Source organism: Odontesthes bonariensis, chromosome 24, assembly GCF_027942865.1.
Source record: "Odontesthes bonariensis isolate fOdoBon6 chromosome 24, fOdoBon6.hap1, whole genome shotgun sequence".
Classification (NCBI taxonomy): domain Eukaryota; kingdom Metazoa; phylum Chordata; class Actinopteri; order Atheriniformes; family Atherinopsidae; genus Odontesthes; species Odontesthes bonariensis.
The window spans coordinates 29,631,088-29,655,484 of record NC_134529.1 but is presented as its reverse complement, the minus strand read 5'-3'; the positions used below and the strand labels follow the sequence as shown (position 1 = coordinate 29,655,484).

At 44.4% G+C, this 24,397-nt stretch overlaps 1 protein-coding gene across 3 annotated transcripts in view; it reads right to left on the bottom strand.

The window, feature by feature from the left end:
• Window positions 1–24,397, bottom strand: part of rev3l (REV3 like, DNA directed polymerase zeta catalytic subunit) — a 75,645-nt gene that overhangs the window by 38,363 nt on the left and 12,885 nt on the right. For all 3 annotated transcript variants that reach the window (XM_075459632.1, XM_075459634.1, XM_075459633.1), the window contains exons 2-8: window positions 9,827–10,016; window positions 9,633–9,707; window positions 6,586–6,746; window positions 4,287–4,428; window positions 4,095–4,189; window positions 3,117–3,221; window positions 2,379–2,463 (exon numbers count right to left, since the gene is read on the bottom strand). In XM_075459632.1, the coding sequence (XP_075315747.1) occupies window positions 2,379–2,463; window positions 3,117–3,221; window positions 4,095–4,189; window positions 4,287–4,428; window positions 6,586–6,746; window positions 9,633–9,707; window positions 9,827–10,016 (853 nt within the window). The remainder of the gene's footprint in view (window positions 1–2,378; window positions 2,464–3,116; window positions 3,222–4,094; window positions 4,190–4,286; window positions 4,429–6,585; window positions 6,747–9,632; window positions 9,708–9,826; window positions 10,017–24,397) is intronic.

The window sequence follows — 24,397 nt, the reverse complement described above, 5'->3', positions numbered from 1 at the left end:
TTACAAAAGCAGCCAAAAGACAGAATGAGAGTGATAACACATGGCAGCAGAATGTCTGAGTCAGACTGAAACATGTGAGATCATGAAAATAAAAAAGTGAAAAAAGTGAGAAAGCAGCAGCTGCAGCAGCTTAGAGCAGCAGCAGCAACAGCTTAAAGCAGCAGCAGCTGTAGCAGCGGCAGCAGCTTAAAGCAGCAGCAGCAGCAGAAGCAGCAGCTGCAGCAGCTTAAAGCAGCAGCAGCTGTAGCAGCGGCAGCAGCTTAAAGCAGCAGCAGCTGTAGCAGCGGCAGCAGCTTAAAGCAGCAGCAGCAACAGCTTAAAGCAGCAACAGCTTAAAGCAGCAGCAGCTGTAGCAGCAGCAGCAGCTTAAAGCAGCAACAGCAGCAGCAGCAGCAGCAACAGCTTAAAGCAGCAGCAGCTGTAGCAGCGGCAGCAGCTTAAAGCAGCAGCAGCTGTAGCAGCGGCAGCAGCTTAAAGCAGCAGCAGCAACAGCTTAAAGCAGCAGCGGCTGTAGCAGCGGCAGCAGCTTAAAGCAGCAGCAGCAGCAGCAGCAGAAGCAGCAGCTGCAGCAGCTTAAAGCAGCAGCAGCAACAGCTTAAAGCAGCAGCAGCTGTAGCAGCGGCAGCAGCTTAAAGCAGCAACAGCAGCAGCAGCTTAAAGCAGCAGCAACAGCTTAAAGCAGCAGCAGCAGCTTAAAGCAGCAGCAGCAGAAGCTTAAAGCAGCAGCAGCAACAGAAGCTTAAAGAAGCAGCAGCAACAGAAGCTTAAAGAAGCAGCAGCAACAGAAGCTTAAAGCAGCAGCAGCAGAAGCTTAAAGCAGCAGCAGCAACAGAAGCTTAAAGCAGCAGCAGCAACAGAAGCTTAAAGCAGCAGCAGCAGAAGCTTAAAGCAGCAGCAGCAGCAGCAGAAGCTTAAAGCAGCAGCAGCAACAGAAGCTTAAAGCAGCAGCAGAAGCTTAAAGCAGCAGCAGCAGAAGCTTAAAGCAGCAGCAGCAGCTTAAAGCAGCAGCAGAAGCTTAAAGCAGCAGCAGCAGCTTAAAGCAGCAGCAGAAGCTTAAAGCAGCAGCAGCAGCAGAAGCTTAAAGCAGCAGCAGAAGCTTAAAGCAGCAGCAGCAGAAGCTTAAAGCAGCAGCAGAAGCTTAAAGCAGCAGCAGCAGCAGCAGAAGCTTAAAGCAGCAGCAGAAGCTTAAAGCAGCAGCTTGCAGCAGCAGCAGCAGCAGAAGCTTAAAGCAGCAGCAGCAGCAGCTTAAAGCAGCAGCAGCAGCTTAAAGCAGCAGCAGCAGCTTAAAGCAGCAGCTTAAAGCAGCAGCTTAAAGCAGCAGCTTAAAGCAGCAGCTTAAAGCAGCAGCAGCAGCTTAAAGCAGCAGCTTAAAGCAGCAGCAGCAGCAGCAGCAGCAGCAGCAGCAGCAGCAGCAGCAGCAGCAGCAGCAGCAGCAGCAGCAGCAGCAGCTTAAAGCAGCAGCTTAAAGCAGCAGCAGCAGCAGCAGCAGAAGCTTAAAGCAGCAGCAGCAGCTTAAAGCAGCAGCAGCAGCAGCTTAAAGCAGCAGCAGCTTAAAGCAGCAGCAGCAGCTTAAAGCAGCAGCTTAAAGCAGCAGCAGCAGCTTAAAGCAGCAGCAGCAGCTTAAAGCAGCAGCAGCAGCAGCTTAAAGCAGCAGCAGCAGCTTAAAGCAGCAGCTTAAAGCAGCAGCAGCAGCTTAAAGCAGCAGCAGCAGAAGTTTAAAGCAGCAGAAGTTTAAAGCAGCAGCAGCAGCAGCAGCAGCTGTGAGTGTGTGTCCCATCCCTGATCTGCATGGACAGACACAGAGCTCCACACTGAGCTGCTCTCTATTCTCCTCTGGTCCTGTTTGATATCAGAGCCAGTGAATAGAAGCCATCTGGATGAGATACTGCAGCACACATGGCTGCCAGGCCAACTGTACTTTTATTTATAACAGGAAATACTTCCAGGCTGTACATCGTGGGAGTAGAAGGGAGGGGTGTGGAACCTCAGCAACATCAATTTCACCCTCTTTACTCCACTCCATCTGCTCTGACTTCACTTTCTCCATCCTTCCCATCCAACTTCATTTCCTCTCCCTCTCTGTCCAGAGCAGAGGGAGGAGGCACACAGACACAGATGTGATGTTCAGTACAGTTTCATACAAACAACTCAAGGTGGGAGAAACCTTGGACTAATGTGGTTTCCTCAAAGGCTGGGAGCATCTTGTTCTCCTTTTAATAATCCATGATCAATAAACTCCAAAGCAGTGCCATCTTCTCTACATTTCCTCAGGGAAATTAGACAACTGCCCAACCCTGATATTCAGTTATCATTTACACCAAAGTGTGTGTGAAGAACATTACCACAGGGACAAGTTAGAGGAAGGATGAGGAACTTACACGTCAAATTTGTTTTCCATCAGGATCTCCTTTAGCCTCTTTGTGAAGATTCTTTCGCTCTCCGTTGCAGGGACAAAACCACGATCTGGAACACATCAGACAAATGACTCCAACACTGCATCTGCCATTTCTGCAAACAATCCCTTCCCATACAGCGAAATTCTTCCAGACAATTCAAACTTTTTGCTTCTTCAGAGCTCTGAGGAACATTGTGTGCTTGCTGTCAGTGAACAGCAGTTAATCACAGGATTAACACGTGATAGTACTCCTCAAAACCAGGATCTTTTGAAAGCTTTTCTGTAAAGGCTGTGATCGGTGTAAGATGGCCATTATCATTTCTTCGGTCTTCACTTATCAGAAGAGGGAACACTTTGGGCTTTGAGGTACGTCTGAAAGCAAACATTTAATCAGCCTGTGACTATTTATCACCCTGTTTCCCTGACAGCTTCCAGTGTGTGGGGACAGCTCTGAGTTAGGCAGGACCACAGAGTTAGAAGAAAAAGTTGCATCAACAGTCACACTCTGACAGAGAGGATGCTCTGACTCCAGGGAGTAAAGAGTAAAGACTTAAGCACGATGAAGACAGCCACACAAGAGTTTAGAGTTCCTTAAAACAAGCTCTGCCCTGACTTGTGAGTCTGTGATTAACAAAATATCTGTAAACACAAAGAACTTCTTCAGCTAACAAACAGAGATGATGCTATTGCCAACAGATGTCAGCACTGAAGCAGTCCTCACCTTGTGACTGTGGGCTTTCTATCTGGGAGGTCTGGTTCTTCTCTCTCCTCCTCTGCTTCTCATCCTCCCAGATGGCCTGTAGGCCGGGATTCCTGCCGATCTGATCTGAACACAAAGGAGGAACAGGGCACACAGTCAGCTCAGAGCACCAACGTACTTCTTTTAAAGTCATTTTTTCCCTCTCCATCAAGCCACACTGGCCAATTACACCAAAACCAGGCCTTAAACTAACTACACATGCTGAAGTTTTAGCAGCAAATGGAAGAGTAAGAGTCAGGAAACACACTGCCTGCCATTTTGTGGGCTGTCCTAGACTCAACATGGTTTATACAGTCTGATCTGAGTCTTTTGAGCTTACTCACAGCTACTTACAGCCCCAACACAAATGCTGCTTTTCACACTCAAATACAAGGTTCAGCAAAGCTGGTAACCTGAAATGCTCATTTAAAACTTAATCAGCAAACGTGCGGCTTCAAATTCCTCTGGATTAGTCTTTACATTTATTCACACACCCAATATATGAATGACTTTGTCTGAAGGGACAAAGGTCGAATAACAATGCCTCATTTGATCAATAACATGGATCATTGTGACACTTTATGTATACAAAGCAGAAGGCAATAAATCTGTGAATATTTAGGATTTCACTTCCACAGCAGGTGGCTAAAACAAACCTCATTCTGTCCTTTTACTTCATGATATAAATGAAATGAGAGTTTTGCACTTTCTGCATCAGACTGCACCCTCTGCTCAGTTTCATGCTAATCTCTCCCCCTCTGCTCCCCTGTGGCAGGAGGTGTTCGGGCAGCTCCACTCTTCCTGTTTGGGCCTGTTAATGGATTCCATGCTGAGAGGCACTCACAGGGAGCCAACCTGAGCAGCAGCACCCGATCACTGTTCCATTCATTTGGGCCTACTACAATACTGGCAAAGACTCATACTGTGGAGAGGTGAAGATGGTGTCCTGAGTGCACTTACTTTCAATATCAAGACGGTTGAGGATGTCTACAGCTACTGCGTCCACCTCCAGCTCACACGTGCTCTGCTTCTCCACCTCATCCAGGACTAAGGAGCTGTAACCAGTCAAGCATCAGAATGAGGTGAATGTGTCTGCAGGCTCTGAAGTCAGGGCACTTACTTTGTTAAAGATCTGAAGCAGCTGGAACTCACCAGGGTAAAGTGTTCTCCTCCCAGCGCACAAACGTGCCCCCGAGGGTGTTGTCGTTGGGCTTTGAGGTACAAGGACTCGTCCAGGGGCTGAGGCTGGGACGGCAGCTGGAAGTCGCTCCGTCTGGGTCTGCCGTCGCTTCTTCTGTTAAAGGCACACAGACAGAGCAGCATCCATGAACTGCAGTGAAGTATTTCTCTGAGGCGATCCGATTTTCTGGTGATGAGACCTTAGTAAAGCTGAGAAAATGTGGCCTGATCGTTTGCTGATGGGTGACCTTTGATCTGGGCCCAGTGGACGCTGACAGTGGTGCTGGACTGATGTTGGCTATGAGCTGATGTCACTAAACAAACGCATTGTTGACATGCAGCTCACAGAATTTGTTGAGTTTCCCCACCTCAGAAATATTTCTCTGAGATTGCTGTGCTTTCAGCAGATCTTCAGCACAGCTAGCGCTTTTTGTTTGGTAGTTCTTTTAAGGGATAACAGCATACACGATTAAAGAAATCCTTCAATTAAACCAGTAAATACAACTGTAAACTCAGCAGAATAGTTTTACTGTGTGATAGTAAATATACTCCAAATATCTTATCAAGATGTAACGGCTGCACATTTGCTTGGCTTTATTTGGTACTTTAAGACAGTTTTGTCTCACGGAAGAAGAAAATCTTTTGCTATTGTGGAAACTTTTCAACATGAGTGTTGCAGATTCGAGTGCTCAGGTTGAGTAACGGACTTCTAAAGACACCAAGGGTTCCATTCATCTTAAAATGGGCCATTATACCAGCTCAGCCTCTTTTATCATTCTAGTTGATCCCAGATTAAGGATTTACTTTCAAGCTACAGCTTGAAGAGAGATTAAAAATGTAAACAGGTGTAGCTATTATCTGGGGCATTTTGGTGTCTGCGTTGTTCGGGGCATTAGAGGCTTTTTCCATTGAGTGCATCAGAAAAGAGGTGGATCAAACATGAGAATCCTGCTTTTATTAGAAGAGAGTAAAGCGTGAGGATTTCCTTAACCCATTGAGGCCGGGAAAGCATTGCCGCATTTCTACCTTTAAAGCCGGGGGCGCTGTTGCGTTATTCTACCTTTAAGGCCGGGAAAGCGTACACGTCTTTTTTCATGTATAAGGTTGTTTTGCACCAATTATTGACCTCTGCGCCAATTAAATGCATTATAATAGACACGTGAGAGTGTCGTCATGTTCCTCGTGTCATTGTTTTGAAGTTAAGTTACATCGAAAAAAAAAAAAAAAAGTTAAGTTACATCAAACAAGCATGGAGGACTTTCAGTGGGAAGACATTTCAGACGGGAGCGATTGTGAGGAGTGTCTTGGCTTTGATGATGCTGATGAACGTGCTGACCCAGTTGATGCAGATTTATGGCTAGCACATATGTTTGAGGATGATTTTGAAGGGTTTGAATGTGAGTGGAAGACTGACAATTACCGCCGTAATCGACGGAGAGATTTCAACCGCACACCAGCGGTGAAAGTTGATTTACCTGCAGATGCCACACCGTTGCAGGCATTTAATCATATTTTTACTGAGGAGCTTTGGGCGCATCTCGTTTCCGAGACGAATAGATACAGTGAGCAGGTACTTCAGACTCCAGCTTGGGCAAAGATGGCAAGGTGGTCACACGTAACTGTGCCGGAGATGAAAACGTTTATTGGAATGTGTATGGGCTTCTTATGCTGCCAGTACGAAGAGATTACTGGCGATAAAATAAATAGATAAATAAATAATTTAAATATAAAATTTAATTTTATTTGATTTTATTACTGTTTTCTAATTGAAAATAGCACTGTTCCTGCACTTTACTTTTTACATTTTCTATTTTCGTGAAGGTGTATGTAAATAAACTAAATTTCCAAAGAAAGCCACAGGTGTAAGCTCTCAAATACTTTTTGAATTTTGTTTCTATCTGCTACAGAGGCTGAGAAATCAATCATTTAGTAGGCGTTGACGCAATTGCTGAATTTCCAGAAAAACTTCAGGTTTTAGGGGGTCTTTCTGAAATCGCCTGTGCGGGGCCTGTGCGGGGCCTGTGTGGGGCCTGTGCCGGCTCTGTGCACAACATCTACACAACACAGCTAAAAAACAACAACAGTTTTCAGTTTTTCAGCTCCACTGCAACAAAGAATGTTACAACAAGTCATTCCTGCGCACAGCAATAACCCGACACAACAGCTACTGATAATGACTCGTGATTATCTTATACTGCAACAATAAGGTTTCCTTTTAAATATTAATAAAGGATCTTTGATTTCAATTCAATTGAATTTGATTCTCTCATACCTTTGTTATTGCTCTTGCGGAACTTAACAGCTCCCAGGTTCACCAGGTTCATGCCGTACAGGTTGTGATCTATGAAGAGCTGCAGCAGGTAGGGGATGTGACCCTCATGGGGCTGATAACTCTTGTTCATCACTGCTCCGCTTTGCAACAGCTCACACACTCTGTAACAAACAAGATCATTCAATCAAAAATACAAATATACTGGCTGATAGTCCTGAAGGTTCTTAAAAATTTTTTCTACAACCATAAATCAGAAGGTGGGGAAGGTATGCAGAACTTATCATTTGACTCGCATATAAAACAGGTTTCTAGGACTGCCTTCTTTCACCTTCGTAATATTGTTAAAATCAGGAACATCTTGTCTCAGAGTGATGCAGAAAAACTGCTCCATGCATTTGTTACTTCAGGATTGGACTACTGTAATTCTTTATTATTGGGCTGTCCCACATATTCTCTGAAAAGCCTCCAGCTGATCCAAAATGCTGCAGCCAGAGTTCTGATGAGAACTAACAGCCAAGATCATATTTCTCCAGTTTTAGCTTCTCTTCATTGGCTCCCTGTTAAATTCAGAATAGAATTTAAGATTCTTCTCCTTACATATAAAGCTCTTAATGACCGAGCTCCATCATATCTTAAAGATCTCATTGTAAGATATTTTCCTAACAGAGCACTTCGTTCCCAAACTGCAGGTTTACTTGAGGTTCCCAGAGTTTCTAAAAGTAGAATGGGAGGCAGAGCCTTCAGTTATCAGGCCCCTCTCTCTGGAACCAGCTGCCAGTTTGGGAGGCAGAGCCTTCAGTTATCAGGCCCCTCTCTGTGGAACCAGCTGCCAGTTTGGGAGGCAGAGCCTTCAGTTATCAGGCCCCTCTCTGTGGAACCAGCTGCCAGTTTGGGAGGCAGAGCCTTCAGTTATCAGGCCCCTCTCTGTGGAACCAGCTGCCAGTTTGGCTTCAGGAAGCAGACACCCTCTCTACCTTTAAGACCAGGCTTAAAACTTTCCTTTTTGATAAAGCTTATAGTTAGGGATGGCTCAGGTAATCCTGAAACATCCCATAGTTAAGCTGCTATAGGCCTAGACTGCTGGGGGGCCTCATCTGTCACACCTTTCCTCACTTTACTCTCTTTATGTATATGTGATATTATTGTGGTCATTAACTCGTGTTTCCCTGTTCCAACAGATATCCTTTGAATGGTGTTACAGTGTTTGTTGTCCCCCCCTTTCTGTCTTCTCAAACCCCAGCTGGTGGAGGCGGATGGCCACCCTTCCTGAGTCTGGTTCTGCCAGAGGTTTCTTCCTGTTAAAAGGGAGTCGTTTCTCTCCACAGTCGCCTCAGGCACGCTCAGGCCGGGAGATTGGACCGAAGACAAGTTTCAGTGCAATCTGTTGGTTTGCTTAGCTAGGAAGATGTTTTTTTTAATTGGCTCTATAATATCTAAATAAAACTGAATTGAATTGAATTGAATTATTTTGTCCCATTCTTCCTGCAAACAGGTGGAAATGTCGTATGGAAGTGGTTTGGATTCAGTAAAGATGATGAAGAACAGATTAATACAATGTGGAAACTAAATCACCTGGAAAGGTTTCAACCCAGCGACTGTGCAGAAAGTATCATCTCATCATCAACATCTCATCATTTATCTCACAGCATAAACAAATTCTATATCGAGGTGGATTAATATAGAAAATAATATTGGGATCATTTTTGTCATATCGCCCATCCTCAAGTTCAATGATTTTCTCACATATTTGTGCATCTCCTCTGCCCATCTTTGCTCCTCAAATAACTCTCGTGGATACTGCTTTGGGACCATATCATGGCTGAAATCACCTGCTGACATCATCTGTTTGACTTATCTAGCATTGGAAAAAATATGTAAAAAATGAACATAGCAAAAAATAAAAACAAGCTCAAGATGATTAAAGGGGAACTCCATCCATCCATCCATTATCTTCCGCTGGTCCGGGGGTCGGGTCGCGGGGGCAGCAACTTGAGCAGAGAAACCCAGACGTCCCTGTCCCCGGCCACTTCCTCCAGCTATTCTGGGGGGACCCCGAGGCGTTCCCAGGCCAGCCGAGAGACATAGTCTCTCCAACGTGTCCTGGGTCTTCCCCGGGGCCTCCTCCCAGTGGGACGGGCCCGGAACACCTCACCTGACTCCTCTGGATGCGGAGGAGCAGCGGTTCTACTCCGAGCCCCTCCCGGATGACCGAGCTTCTCACCCTATCTCTAAGGGAGAGCCCAGACACCCTGCGGAGGAAACTCATTTCGGCCGCTTGTATTCGCGATCTCGTTCTTTCGGTCACTACCCACAGCTCGTGACCATAGGTGAGGGTAGGAACATAGATTGACCGGTAAATCGAGAGCTTGGCCTTCTGGCTCAGCTCCTTCTTCACCAAGACGGGCCGGTGCAGAGCCCGCATCACTGCAGACGCCGCACCGATCCATCTGTCAACCTCCTGCTCCATTCGTCCCTCACTCGTGAATAAGACCCCGAGATACTTGAACTCCTCCACTTGGGGAAGGATCTCATTCCCGACCCGGAGAGGGCATTTAAAGGGGAACAAAATAAAGGGGAACTGTCCAATCTAAAGACACCTCATCGAACAGAATCTAAAATATAAGCTACAGCAGTCCACAACAACTCAGAAACTGAAAATGGTCCCTGCAGCACAACACAGGGAAGCTGGAAAATGTTCATCTTTCTGCAAAGTTCAAAGTTCACAGCAACCTTCACACACCAAACACACCAGTTATCTATCATTAAACTTGAATGAGCAAAATAATGCATGGACAGACTTTGATCAGGAAATAAACAGCTTGCCAAATATGTTTGTGCTGTTGGCCTCTGATGTGCTTAGTAAGAAGTTCTTCAGAAATAAGCTGGATTCATGACACTGGTTAGGACAGTGGGGCTTTTTGGACCTTTTAATGACTCTCTGCTTCCGTTGCCTTCCTTCACATAGTTCTAATACCAGTTTGTTGAGGGCAAAGAACCCCCAATGACTCCTGCTCTTATTAAACTGCATCTATCAGTAGAAACCTCACCTTTTGACCATCTGAGGATTGTAAAGATAGATCTTCATAAAGTGCTTCTCCTTGGCGTGATAACCATAGAAAGGCCTGAAAGACAAGAAAATGACCAGACCATACATTCAACATGTTTCCATGGTTTCCCACATTTCTTTATTCAAAATGTGTTAAGGGGATTTGTATTATGTTTCTTACAGTTAGTCACTTACATGCCAGAGACCAGTACCACCTTGAAAATGTGCTGGGTGCTGGAAGTGGGGTTTCCCATGGCAACATTGAGGGCCCTGTCAATGCTGAAGGCCACCTGCCGCAGGTAGCGCTCTGGCTGCTGTCCGTAGCCATCATATGGCACGTAGATGTATGGGAACACACCGTGGAGGTGAAGACACGTCTTCTGGCCTGCAACACACCAAAACAAGTTTCAAACCACAGGCTCATTAATGCATGTTTCTAGTGTTTAGAAGCCTCCAATCAGAAAAAATGTCATCACCTACACTACTCACAAAGAGTTAGGGATATTCGGCTTTCGGGTGAAATTTCATGATTATCCTAAAATGCATTCTAAGCTTTACAGGTGAACTTTAGGTGACCTTCTGTAAACTTTTGAATGCACATGTCCAACTGTTCAGTGATTCAGTACTTTCTACACAAGTTGCTGTTCTCTAACAAGGAGAAACAGCTGTTTGATCCTTGAATCGACCAATACATTTCCCGCTTCAATTAGAACTGGTATTTAAACAGTCCTCCTCACCATGCTGTTCCTATTTTGATATCATGAGACCAAGACGACCCCAAACAATTGATCAACAGTCCCAATTTAACAGCACATTTAAGGGAGGTGAGAGGCACCCAAGTGCCACATCAGACCATTCAAAAGCATTTCCATCAGCCTGGTCTGCGTGTTAGACGACCTGTAAGGGTCCCTGAGCACACCACCAGGCACAGGTATCATCTTCCTGCATGGGCCAGGCAGCATTTACCCTGGACGAGGGACCAGTGGGACTCAGAGCTGTTCTCTGATGAAAGTCGATTCACGTTGAGCAGAAATCATGTTGGAGATGTCGAGGAGAGCGCTATGCATCAGCCACTGTTGGTGGAGCCTTTGGTGGTGATGGTGGTGTTGCAGTGGGGGCAGGTGTGTCCAGTCAGTACAGAACTGCCCTATACTTTGTGCATGGTGCAGTGACCAGCCCATACTACCTGAATAACATCATTTATCCAGTCATTGTGCGCCTGCATGAACAACACAGGCCTAATCTCATCTTCCTGGACGTCCGTGCTCAGGCTCATTGGGGTCGCATCGTTAGGGAATGGCTGCTGGACACTGGGGTACCTCAGATGGGGTGGCCTGAGTCCCATGGAAAACCTACGGGATCAGCTGAGTCGCCGTGTAGGGGCTCGTAACTCTGAACCCCAGAACCTCGATGACCTGAGGGCCGCCCTTTGAGAAGAGCGGGACGCCACGCCTCAGCAGACAATAAGTCCACTTGTGAACAGCATGAGACGTCGTTGTCGAGCTGTAACTGATGCTCATGGGCACATGACAAGTTATTGAGACATTGCCATTTTTGTTGTGGTGTACCCACCACTGTTGTTGGCTTTTGTTTCAATAAATTGTTCGAGATGAGGAAACCACCAGTGCATGCTTTTACTTAAATGCCCTCCTTTCAGGATATAATATAACTGTAGTGTGAACTTTTTACATTTTCCTGAGCTGTGTGCAGCTTGACTGAACAGCTGTGTAAATAAGGATATCAAAGGCAGAGAGTCATCAAATCAGAGCTTCTCTCTCTGCTTAAATTGCGCTGGTAACAGGTGGACCAGCAGATGGACAGGAGGGGGCACTTCAGGGGGAGAGTGCAGACTCCTGTCGGACTTGTCTGCAGAGACATGCTGCCATCACAACCACCTTCACTGGTGACTGAGTGCAGGAGAGCTATATTCTTGTGCTATGCTGTGATAGATGCCACAGCCACATGCAATGCAATGCCACAACCCTCTCACTGCATGAAAAGAGGGATTTGTGGATGTATGTGGCCCCTTACATGTCCGCATACGTTAAGCCCCTGCATTTGCGGTGGTAAAAGTGAAAACTTGGCCCAAGTTGTCGCAAATTGACCTGGCAACTGCTCCCCCATGCCCCCCTCCCCTCCCCTACTTAGGAGAGCCTTTAATATGTAAATGCCAGTGATCAGGTCAGGAGCTGCCACAGTCATTTTCAAGTGGGGTGGGGTGAGGTGAGGTGGGGGGTGGGCAGGCCTGTTTCTACACGTTCATCACTATCACCTCCAACTCCAGCCAAGTTTGTTGCTGTGTTGTCTTGAAAAAGAAGAGGTGCACGCTGTCTGCTGGTGACAGGTGATGCATATCTGTTTTTTTTTTCTCCCAAACACCTCTTTTGTAATACCGCTTTTTGTGGGCAAAATTCAAGGATTCAAGGATTCAAAGGTTTATTATCATATGTGCAGTTAGAAACGTGTTTCCCTGAACAATGAAATTCTTTTCTTTGTTGCCCGCACTGGATGTCCAAATGTATAATAATAAAGATAAGATAAAGATAAAATAAGCATGCAACAGCAATATTCTAAAAGGCTTCTTAAATAAAATAGAAATATAGAAATAAAAATATAGAAATCTGGCCTGTATACATAATGTGCAGTAGTGCGCTCAGTGTTTTATTGTGTATGGCTTAATTCGGTGTCACAATGGTCACAATATCGCCGAGGTCTTTTCTTTGTCCTTGCAGAGTCCATTTTTGTGTCAAAACAGTGCAAATTGCCAGCTGTGGTCCGACAACATTAAATAGCAAAAGGACGGGAGGTTGTCTCGCGAGTATTCCGTGTAATGACGTCTACGCATATGATTGGTGGAGCTTAACGGCTCGCATAAGCTCTCGTTCAATCACGTATGAGAAACATTGTGTCGTGCAGTGTAAACAAAAAGTTTAAGGAGCAGATCTGGCGGCAACAAGGCAGACAGAAATCGCTGAGGTCCCGTGCTGTGAAAACTGCCCTGGTTTGCGGAATACAATGGCTGGAAGACTACTTCCTTTCAACTCCCCAGCAACTCTCTGCGGGTCTACAGGTTTGTGTGTTTTTTTCTACTTGCACATGACCATTTGATTGTTTAATTTTAGTCTTGTTGACACTGTACAGCACTTGGGACAGTTCTCGCTGATTTTAAATGTGCTGTATATTAAACTTACTTACTCACTTGCTTACAGGCAGATAAAATGAAAGTCCTGTTGAATGCTATGACCGGAATGTCTCGTATGGTGGCCAGCACTGTGGATACGGTCGTGGAGAGGGTTCTGGAGGGAATGGACCAGAGATTCGCTAGGTTGGAGGCAAGATGGCCGTCGAGAACGGACTGGAGTTACATTCCAGAGAAGTTGAAGAGCGCACCCCCAAGAGAAGGCGGATACAGAATCCGAAAATCGCGGTAAGAGTAGGTTATTGACTGTGGCTTTAGGCTAAACTCAACTTAATTGTGTCCATCACGTGAAAACCAGTGTGAGTTGCTTTATTTAAAAAAATGAATTTCGTGTTTTCAATTTATAGGAAGCAGTTCGCCGCCTGCATAACTCACCGTGGCATTATAATCCAGGTCAAGGGTAAGAATAAGTGAATGTTCTCCCAATATCTAGTTGAGTTGGACCCGATGTTACGTTACGTCAATGCAGTTTTTTTTATTAACCATAGGACTATTGTTTTTACAGGCTACTGTCACCTCACAATATGGATGTAACGAGTCGCTTGAAGGAGGCGGTGTCAAACAGTCCGAACTTCAGAGAGGTAGACGGGGACACTATCGAGGGTGAGCGGCGCTGACTTTTACCACGGCTCTGGCACTGATACTTTTAAGCACTGGTCATTTTATTCATTCCTCTTGTTGTTTTTTTCAGCAGCGTGACGGACCTGTGTGCTGTGCTACAGGCGCGTCTTGAAGCCAACCCGAAATACTCACAGTCTCACCACAGAAGAGTGAAAGAGAGTAAGAACATATACGCTGTCAATATGACTTTCGTTACTTTATAGACAAGTTGTCAATATGCTGTGCATGGATAGACTATGTTTTGATTATTTATTGGTTATTCCAACAGCTCCCAGAAGCCAGCTTCTGATCCAGGATGAGGACGTCTGACAACTCCCGCAGACCCTGCAGGGACCGGAGTAATGCGGATTCCAAACGGCGGCGTTTAGGCTTATTGTGTATATTGTAGGCTACAGCAGTGTGTGTATATAGTTTTCAATTCTTTATTATCAATATGGTTCTTATTACAATGTAAGCTATGTACATTGTGTGGTGTGGCAATAAAAGCGCTTTAAAAAAAAAAAGTTTCCTTTTTCATTTCCTCAATAGATTCACATCATTCATGCCTGCATTAGCCTAGTCATAGTGCAGCTTATAAGAATGACGTGAATATATGAAGTACACAAACATCCCAGGAATATTAGTAATCATAATCACAATTATTAATCATAATTGCTGAGTGATATGCCCATATAAAGTATGCATATATTAACCTTATTGGCCAATGGGCGGTCAGCTTTACAGGAGCTTTTTTATGTAATCACGTGCCTTTTTCGTCCAATACCAGCGAGGCCAGTGAGAGGTCCAGGCACTCTCACAGCGGGGTGCTAATCGCTGGGCCATTAGCACCCCGCTGTGAGAGCCCGCCGCGAGTCGGGTTCGTTTCCGACGATTTTCTCGCTCAACAAACTTAAAGTTTGTCTGCCTGCAAGCGCCCAGGTGCGTCCGAAAATTAGGCAAATTCGCGGATGTTCACTGCCGTCCACAGTGACACAAATCCCTCTTTTCGTGCAGTGTGAGCAGTACTGTTTAAATGGATGGACCCAAAATGGAGCCTCCAAAAGAGGAAGAAATATTTCCAACATCTCAGCACTGACACGTGACTGCTTGCAAAGAGGGTGATGCAAGACGGGATGTGATGCAGGAGGCAGCGAGAGCCTCAAAACACGGCTGGTGTAAGCCTGACATCCAGTGCATGCCAGTGCATGCCAGTGCATGCCAGTGCATGCCAGTGCATGCCAGTGCATGCCAGTGCATGCCAGTGCATGCCAGTGCATGCCAGTGCATGCCAGTGCATGCCAGTGCACGTGTGTTACAGCTCACAGACAGTGCTCTTCCTGTGGATCACAGCAACTTTGTGTGTGGGGGAAACCCACCACACCAAGACCACAACTCTGAGACAACAGGGAAGAGTACCAGAGCACATTAGTGCCCAGCTACATCGTGGCTCCATGATAAAATATCAAAGCATGAGCAGACCCTCTGAGGTCTACAGTATTCCAATGAGGTCACTTTATCTATTTACGACACACCATCATTAATATAAAAAAGAAGGAAAATTTACTGTATTCTCGTTCCGAAATGTGAAGATCTACTGCTCTACACCTTTACATCACGGTAAACTCGGTTTCTGTGCGAGTTGGACAAAACAAGCACTCTGAAGAAATCCCCTTTTTCATAAAGAATTTTATATATGAAAAAAACCTTGCTTATAGCATAAATAAATAAATAAATGATCAGCCGCAGTCTGGCCTAGTTTCTTTGTCTTTGTGTGAGGAGGCCCAAAGGCTGGCAGCAACCCCGGTGGCGGAGCAGCAAGGTCCGCATACGTCTGTCTGTCCTGCCCAGGCAACATGGAGTCACTCGCTCTCCATCACACATACACGCTTACACAACAAGCAGCCAATACTGGCTCCTGCTCAGTTGCTAGGCAACAGCACTAGCAAAGCAAAAACCCTTGACAGACAGCGGAAGAACAGAGTGATTTGTTTCCCCCACCTAGCGGGTCGAGAGGCAGAGAGAGCTGGAGTGCAGGACAGAGTGAGAGGAAGGAAGACCACCATCAGAGATGTGTGTCGTGTCTCGTGAACTCTCAGAACGGGGCAATCTGTTGGTTTCTTTAGCGAGGGTACTTTTTTATTTTCCAAATTGGCTCTGTATGAATTGGATTTTACTGATGAATTGGAGGGCTAATACCGTTTACAAATTCAGAATTAAAAGAAAAAGAATAAAATTATATCAAAGAAAGAAGTAGAATGATTTAAAAGTGAATAAAGCAGTGAGCAGCACGAGGAAGCAGAGACACATCAGAGTTCTTTTTTAGCAAGCTTCCCAACATTTTTAAATGCAAGCATCACATTTAAAGAAGAGCTAATGTTTTTCAAAAAGATAAAAACTTTTCATGTCTTTGTATTCGATTCAGTTCAGTTCAAATGATTGGAAACTGACTCTATGCATTTACCTGTCAGAGTTTCTGCTTAATCCTCTCAATATGTAAGACTAGTACTGTACTATGATTGAAGGCTGCTCATCAGCTAAATGTGTGGTTGTGTGATAGAATTTCACATTGTAGACTTCACTGACTAGACAATCAGTCTACTCATGTAATGCATTTAGCTGCCATCTCCACTGGCATACTTTATTAATCACAAGGCAATCTTCTGACAGGCCATTCAAATATTGCATAAATCCCCTACATGGTTACAGAATATGGTGATGGTTTCACTTTCACTACATTAGCTTTGGCTGGTGTAATCAGTAGCCCCTTTCACACTGCCGAATAACCCGCGTTTAATTCGCGAATTTAGCGTGTCCGCTGTTGTGTTCACACTGCCGACACGGGCTGCCGCGTCAACTCGACTCGCCTTTCGACCCGCGTCGGACCCTAGTCTTTTTGCCGAGCCGAGTTTGATGTGAACACAATCGACGCGGGTCGGACGTGGGCGTGACGTGAGGAGTTTAAAAGACAGAATGGACAACTGATTCAGAACAACAGCGACAGGTGAGGAAAAGTTTTACTCTGTTTTAGCCTACATCAAGTTGGAGACATTTTTTAATATGGCCAACTGGTGAGACAAGGAGGTCCGCGAGCTCCTCAGCCCCCGAGCAGAGGACGTTATTTTCCGCCACACGTCGGGGACAGTGAAGGATGGACCTCTGCTGGAAGGGCTGGCGAGAAAGATGGGAGAGCGCGGTTTCCCACGCAGCAAGACGCACCGTAAAGTAACATCTCCATGAACTGCATTGCAAAAATGAGTTTTCAAGGTGTCCCGCCATCGTTTGTTTGAAAAATTTGATGCAGACAGGTGTATTTAACACTACCTCCGACGCATGGCTTGTGCCTACGTCATTGTACACGCCCAGCATTTTATGTGTTTCGTGTGACGCTCTGCCACTAGGCAACGCCCCCTGAACTCGGCTTCAGGCGACACGGGTCACCCTGACACGCCAAGCGTTCACATTGCTCGACGCGGGTTGAAGGTGCAATTTGGACCCGCTAAGGTAGCGGGTCGCAGTGTGAAAGGGGCTAGTGACTAACAAACAACCTCCTTCTAGCTGCATCACTGCTTTTGATAGTATTTTAAAATCCTGATGATGAAACTGACAGAATGACAGACAGATCTGACTAACAATAAGAACCTATCACATCTTAGAGGCAGTGTAGCTTGTGTGTAATTAAGGGGTTCAATCTTTGGTGTCTGATGTGTTTGGCACGTGCTCCAGCTTTTACAGACTTTTTACAGGATTTCACCTGCTCTGCTGACGGGGGCTATAACCAGGCTCTATACTTTGGCCATATCACACGTCTCTAACACACCCAGATTTCCATGGACAATGTGTCAAACTTGGAATTGTTTCCATTGCTGAAAAACTTGTTCACAGCCACAATTCAATAAGAGAAATAATAAATCTACTATAATAAGAAATATTCATACTTTCTAAAGAAAAATCACAATATGGTGCTGAAAGATTAAGGGTGTTCCAATCAGCATTTTTCATTGAATCTTCAATCATTGATTGCTGGAAGCAGGACCAGCTGATATAAATCCAAATCACCTCTGATTCATAATGTGACATCATTTACTAATGCTCCATCTTTAACAACATTCTATGATAAGCATTAAAAGGAAAACATAATGGGAAGAAAAATCTCTTAATAACGAGTTTGTTGTGTTCTTATGTACTACAGATCCTGAGGAAGAAGGGGGCAGAGTGGAGTCCAGGAGCAACTCCATGATGCTGAATGCAGAATTGTTTGGACCACCTGCTCCACTTTGGCTTAAGTTGCAGGGGAAAAAAAAGAGCTGTGTGTATATTACCAACGATATATTGGTATAGCACCAGTGGTTGAGAAATATTTTAAGCATTCACTTTCCATATGCTAATTAGCTATGTGCTAGTTTCAATAATAAAACTGTGCCCAAGTGACTGGAGCACCTGCACTGAAAGACATACATTCCCTTTCCTGTCCGCTGGAGAAATACCCAAATGTATAGATCCAGTATGCAGAACCTGCCCACTAATTTCAAGCTATTTCAAGCTGAAAAAAACGGGAGCAGAAGAAAGGGATCCCTATTTATCCAAAGGGGCCTCACGGCGTACAGGTGATGGGTTCCAGAAACACTCCTCTACACACTCCTAACTGAAAGCTTCCCAACAAACTGGAGTTTACTAGTTATCCAAGACTCATCAGCAGTCATCACAGTCCAAAAGCAGCATTTGGTTATGCTTGTTGTTGAGTCGAAACCAAGCTGCTGCTTCAGACAGACAGCTGCCACAGGGGGTAAAAAAGAAAGGAAGGAAGGAAGGAAGAAGAAGTGCTGGTGCTCAGAAAAAAGAAACACGGAAAGAACTGTGGGAAATCCAGGACAGACCACTCCCAAAAGTATAGTAGATGCTTATCATCAACATCCATAATGAGGTGGCAGAATAAAAACTCCCCCAAGCCAAACACAGGCTGATACGTCCTTCAGCTCAAATGTTCATGAAAATCTAGGGAAATTAATATGAAAAATGGAAAATATCCACACTGCTAAGAGAATAAAAGCCCACTCAATCTGAAACACACACAGACTGTGTGTCTGTGCTGGCAGAGTCTCCGGCTCACTGAGCAGCTCGGCAGAGCAGATAAGACAGAGAGTAGGAGTCGAGTGGTGGAGGATGAATTTATGGCACAGTCTGTGGTGCAAACTACCTCCAGGCCTCAGAAAATGAAGGTGAATACTGTTTTTTATTGATACAAAGAATTTGATGACAGATTTAAATTAGAGTTCCAGGTGAAAAGTGACTTTGGATTTTGAAATGGTTGCTCCACGTTTCTTTTGCCATGTCCCATATACAGATGAATTTTAATAAACATTGACATCTAATTTTTGCCAAAAAAACTAAGTGATAATTTGGTAAATTTGGTCAACATTAGCTTAGCGGAAATATACAAATCAAAGTGTCAACAGAAACCTTCATGTCCTAAAGTGAGAAGATCTGCTGGTTCCGTTATGCTGTTGTGGGCATTTTGTTTAAAACATTTGGCCTTTGAGGGTCATTGTAGAGGAAGCATTGATGGTACAGATGAAGAAACGGACACCTCTCCACAGACTATGGTCACTGTGGTGACCTCTCATTTTCAACAATTCAGTCTGGTGCTGGTCTGAATAAACATATGCCGACACAGAACGTACTGAGTTGCTGACCACAGAACATTTTTAAGCCCGTCTATGAAATGTGAAGGGCTTGAAAGTTTTTCTGTGGCACTCTGTTCTGCATAACAACAGCAGCCAATCAGTAGCTTCACTGAAATGTTCTCAGTGCTGGTGACAACTGTCATGTACCCAATGACATCCACATCATTCCATACTATTTTCACTAGATGTTAGCCAAGTACAGCTGCAGTACAGTCATACACAGCTATATACAGGAGGAGAGAGGTTCCAGAGTGTGTCTGTGGGTGAAAGCAATAAGATCACACTCAGAGGGAGGGGAGTGAACAGAGGACGATGACAACACTGTAAATCACACTTTTTAAAGGATTCCCTCCCATCCTCTGCAATTCAAATTAACTGCTGGATAGGACAGAAGGGGTGGAACACAAAGGTGAACAGTCAGTAATTGCTATAGGCCCAGACTGCTGGGGAGCTCCCATGATGCACCTCTCCTACCTCTGCTCTCTTTACTCTCCGTGTACATATGACATCATTGTTGTCATTAACTTGTGTTTCTCTTTCTCGCACAGCAGAACCAGTCTTGCGAGCTGTCAAGTTGAAGCTGACCACATGGTGACTTGGACAGCATATTATGCCAGATCCAAATTTAACGGTAAATTTAAAGGTAATGAGACATCATTCTGTATGAATAGGAACAAAGACATCGATGTTGGCTACAGCGTGACGCTGGTCAGCCTGGTCTGTGACGGTGCAGGCCAGTCCTCCTGCTGTTCGTTGCTGTTCTTGTCTGTGCCTGGCTGGTGAGAATGGACTGCAGATGGAGGCAACACACTCCACAGATTTGAACTGGGATACAGATAAAAAAAAGGGGGAAAAAAATAGGTAGGAAGTAGGGAAAATATGAGAATAATGGAAGACAAATGGGGAATTCTCCATGGACACAATGACAACGCACAACTCTGATCTCAAACCCTATGTGTGAGTCCAAGAAACTGAAAAAAAAAAAACTCTCCAGCCATTCACTTAACCACCTGCGACATCTGCATTTGGGAATCTTTCTTATCCATATCAAATGTTAACTAAAGGAAAAAGAAAACAACAAATAATACAAGGAATTAAAGACATTCGTAGATATAATCAATCGTCTACGGTGGAATTTAAAGAAGTCTCTGAAATGACTCAGAAATCAGGTTAAGGGAGGCACCAGAAAACTTTGACAGGCATATGAAGGAAAACTCAGGAAGATGCTGGATATTCAGTTGTAGAGAGTAGAAACATCCAGAGGGAATCATTAAAAAGACTGCACCTGTTTGACATCTGAAGCTCACAGCCCATCAAGCCCATGCTGCAGCTCTTCTTGTATAGCATGGTCCTCTCACTGCAACACATATGCCCACCAAAGAGACCACCGAAACACAAAGGGAACATCTTCCACTGCTTAACAACGGCAAAGATGCCTTTGAGCTAGGCACTTAAGTCTTAAAACAAAGCTCATCATCAGCATGAGGTACAAGCAGGTGGTTTGAACGGTGAAATCAAAATAAGTAAAGCCGGATTAAAGAAAATAGGGTCAAAAAGATCAGATCATGTCAAAACATTAGGGCCTGCAGATGTCATTCTACCTCAACAGAGCTCTGAGGAAGGGCAGAGGACAAATGAATCACTCAATCTGGTCAGGATAGGACGAGTGAAGAGTGACATGTTAACTAGAACTCAAGAGATTTCCTCCAGGCTGTCATCACTGCACTCCAATCAAGATTATTTGGATGTGATCACTAAGAGCACACTAATGTCCTACAGATTATTTTATTATCTATGTAAAGCACTTTGTGTTGAATTTTTTTAAGTATGAAAAGTGCTTTAGAAATAAATATTGATTGATTGATTGATTGATTGATTATTCATTCAAAAGTAAACAACATGTGGGGTGGCCGTGGCTCAGTGGTTGTCCAATAACCGGAAGGTTGGCGGTTCCATTCCCACTCTCAATACTCAAAAAGATTGGTGAAACTGACAGCTGGAGGGGTGCCAGTCCACCTCCTTGTCACGGCTGAGGTGCCCTTGAGCAAGGCACCATACCCCCATGCTCCCCGGCTGTGAATGGCTGCCAACCGCTCCAGTGTATGGCATCTGTCTGAGTGTGTGACCCCCTACATGAGCATGTGTGTGTCAACAGGTGTCAACCTGGATGGGTTAAAAGCGGAGGACAAATTTCGTGTGTATGCATGTATGCATGACAATAAATCTGATCTTAATATATATTCGGCAACTGTTGGGAAACAAGCCTGAAACACTGGAATGTGTAAGACCTAAATGCTGCGTTTCATTTTCATCAGAAGTTGGAACTATGTTGGAATGATGTCACACCCAAGTTTACTGCATTCCAGCTGCACGACAGGAAATATGCTGCTCACTGGCTACGCTCGAGGCTATTAGCAATACAAACGGATTAACGAGGCATTGTGCTTTTTTTCAAATATTTCAAAGGTAACTGTTTTACACTCTTGCTCATTTATAATTTGCTTGCACTGTGGAAATCCATTTAAAGTTTGTGGAACATTTAAACAGAAACAGCTGGAAAGCTAGTAAACACAAACAAACATGTCTAGAGAGTAATTCTAAACCCTGGTTGTGATTACAGCAAGGACAGGAACGAACTGAGAGAAAAGAGCCTGCACCAGAGAGTCAGACAGGCAGTGAGGACGGAGGAGCAACCTCAACAGCATGAGCACCTTTAGAAGGCTGAAAGTTTAGGACAGGGCCAGGAGAGCGTGCACGTACCCTGCAGCAAAGCACGAGACGGCGAGATGATGAAGGACAGATGCACGAGTGAGGAGGAGAGTGTGCTGCAGACAGAGTGGGATCAATTCAATTACAGATGTACACTCGCCACTGGAGGCTGCCTGGTCAAATGTTTTCATTAGTAAAAAAAGACGTAAATCACAGATATGACACAAAACTATTTCATTTAACAGATTAAGTTTTTGCTTGAGTGTTAAACATATCCAAAACAGGAAATCAAATTACTGTAATTCTTGGTAATTCTTATTTTTCTAATAGCATTCCATTCTATTCTATGAATACCTACACAGGTCTGAATATACAAAATGATGAACCAATAGGCAGAAACAGGAGTCACTGTTTGAGAGCAAACTGAAAGAAATGGGATTTCCATCCAGAAAAAGCCAAAGTAAACCATCACTGACACCCAAAGGGAAGAAAAGCAGGTGGGCTGAAGAGAAGCCGTCGTGGACTGTGGATGGTTCGATGGAAGTGAGATTCAGAGATGAATCACCAATCTGGAGCTTTAGTTTGCTCCGATGAAGCATAGAGAGATGACTGGCTGAAGAAAACGGGCCCATTCCCACCATCACTGATGATACGGGCTGATGTCAGGTAAAGGACCTGGGGAGATGGCAGCCATTACCTCTGCAGGAGATGTTCAGGTGGACTGCATCTCTCCACAGAGCAAGGCTTTTCCTCAGGTAAGACATCAGCTCAATAACGTGACCAGCAAACTCAGTCTGAGGAAAGTCCATCCTGCAGAGCTGATCTGGAACCGACTGATGAAGAATGGAGTCTTTATTAGAGCAGAAAAGACTCAGCATCTGGAACTAAGCGCCAACTGATTTTGTGCTTCAGGATTCCATCACAGACATCCCAAGTCTCCCGGAACTTCCGGGAGTCTCCCTGATATTGATAGTTAATCCCGGATGCCCGCGAGTCGGATAAAATATCTCGGATTTTAGACTATGCGAGGGAGTGTTTTTTTTTTTTTTTTTTTTCAATGCGAGTGAGAGTGTGCAGGCAATACAATAACTCGTGCACCATGCGCGTTTCGACTGCGCAGGCACGAGAGAGAGAGGGGTGTGGGGAGAGGTGTGAAACCTGTGCGTATCTGTCCAAAGCGATGCTTGTCAGAGGGCGCGCTGATTGGTTTAGTCAGCAAAATAAGCCAATAACGTTCGGTGTGGGAGGGCTTCGATTTACTCTCTGACAGTCACCTAAGTTACCACTCAAAACTGTGCATCCTTGAAAAAGGTGAATCCTTGAGTAAAAAACGAAAATATAAGACTCATTTTACAGCAGAATATACTAAAGTATACCGTTGCTTCAGTATTGCCCACGGCGGACTTAATGACTGTAAAACATGTGGAGGTAGGCTAAGTTGAACGCGCCATCATCTGCATTTTATTTCTGTAGGTTAAATGCTGTTATAAAATAAAGCAAAACGTATCAAACACTTATTTAAAGTATCAAACACATTTAGTTACTAAATTGTGAAGGCCTGTATCTAACTAGCCAGCTACAGTATCTAACTATCTATATCCAGCCTGTCTAAGCCTTTTAAAAAATCCCCAATTTAAACGAGTTTTTGGAACTTGGGATGTCTGCCATCATTGTGTGTCACAAATTTGTTTTTACTTCACAATTTACAGCAATGTTTTGCTTTGCAGAGCCTGAATACTCAGCTGGCTGATGTGTTATGGTGTTATGAGTGAAAGTGAGAAGTGAGATCCAATGGACCCCAAACCTTCAGAGAAACAATCCTACTGAACATTCTGCTGTCGGACACCAGCGTTTGTGATACATTTATCATGACTCTGTGGTCGTAGGTAGCTACCCTTGTTAGAGCAACGAACATGAAGTTTTATAATGAGGCGCTACGGTAACAAACGTTACCTGCTGCACCACATTAAGCTTGGCTGTTACATGCGAATCGTTGTCAGATGATTACAGTTTGACTCTTACTGATGTTGTTTTTGGGAACAGAGTATTTTCTGTGAGCATTTGCGATCCCCTTCAGCTGAAAATGTGGGTCCTGCGTAAACTGTGGGGTCTGACACAGAGACCTGCTTTGTGAAGTAAAGCCTTGCTTTTTTTTTTACAGCTCGTTGAAGCGCAGCAGAGTTCTGCACAGTCTTTGTCCAAATGAACACAACGCCGAAGGTAAAAGAATGACAGAAACCACTGCAGTAATGCTTTACTTTACATACTTGTCAAGATTCATCTTTATACAGGCTGCATTTCTGTAAACCACAATGGCTGAAATGATTCTCCAAGTTATCCAACTTTTCTTTCTGTAAAAGAAAAAAAATTATTTACCTTTTTAACTTTATTGACTAAACTTACAAAACAATTAAGAAGAACCCCTGACAGCATAACAACAATGCTTATCCAAATCTATGCATAATAAAAGGTAGACACAAAGAGTGTGACATGTGTATATATATAAAATATTCAGTTAAACCAGTTTCCAGCCAGTTTAAAATTCTAATTAGTCAAACTGAAATGAACAAGTCACCA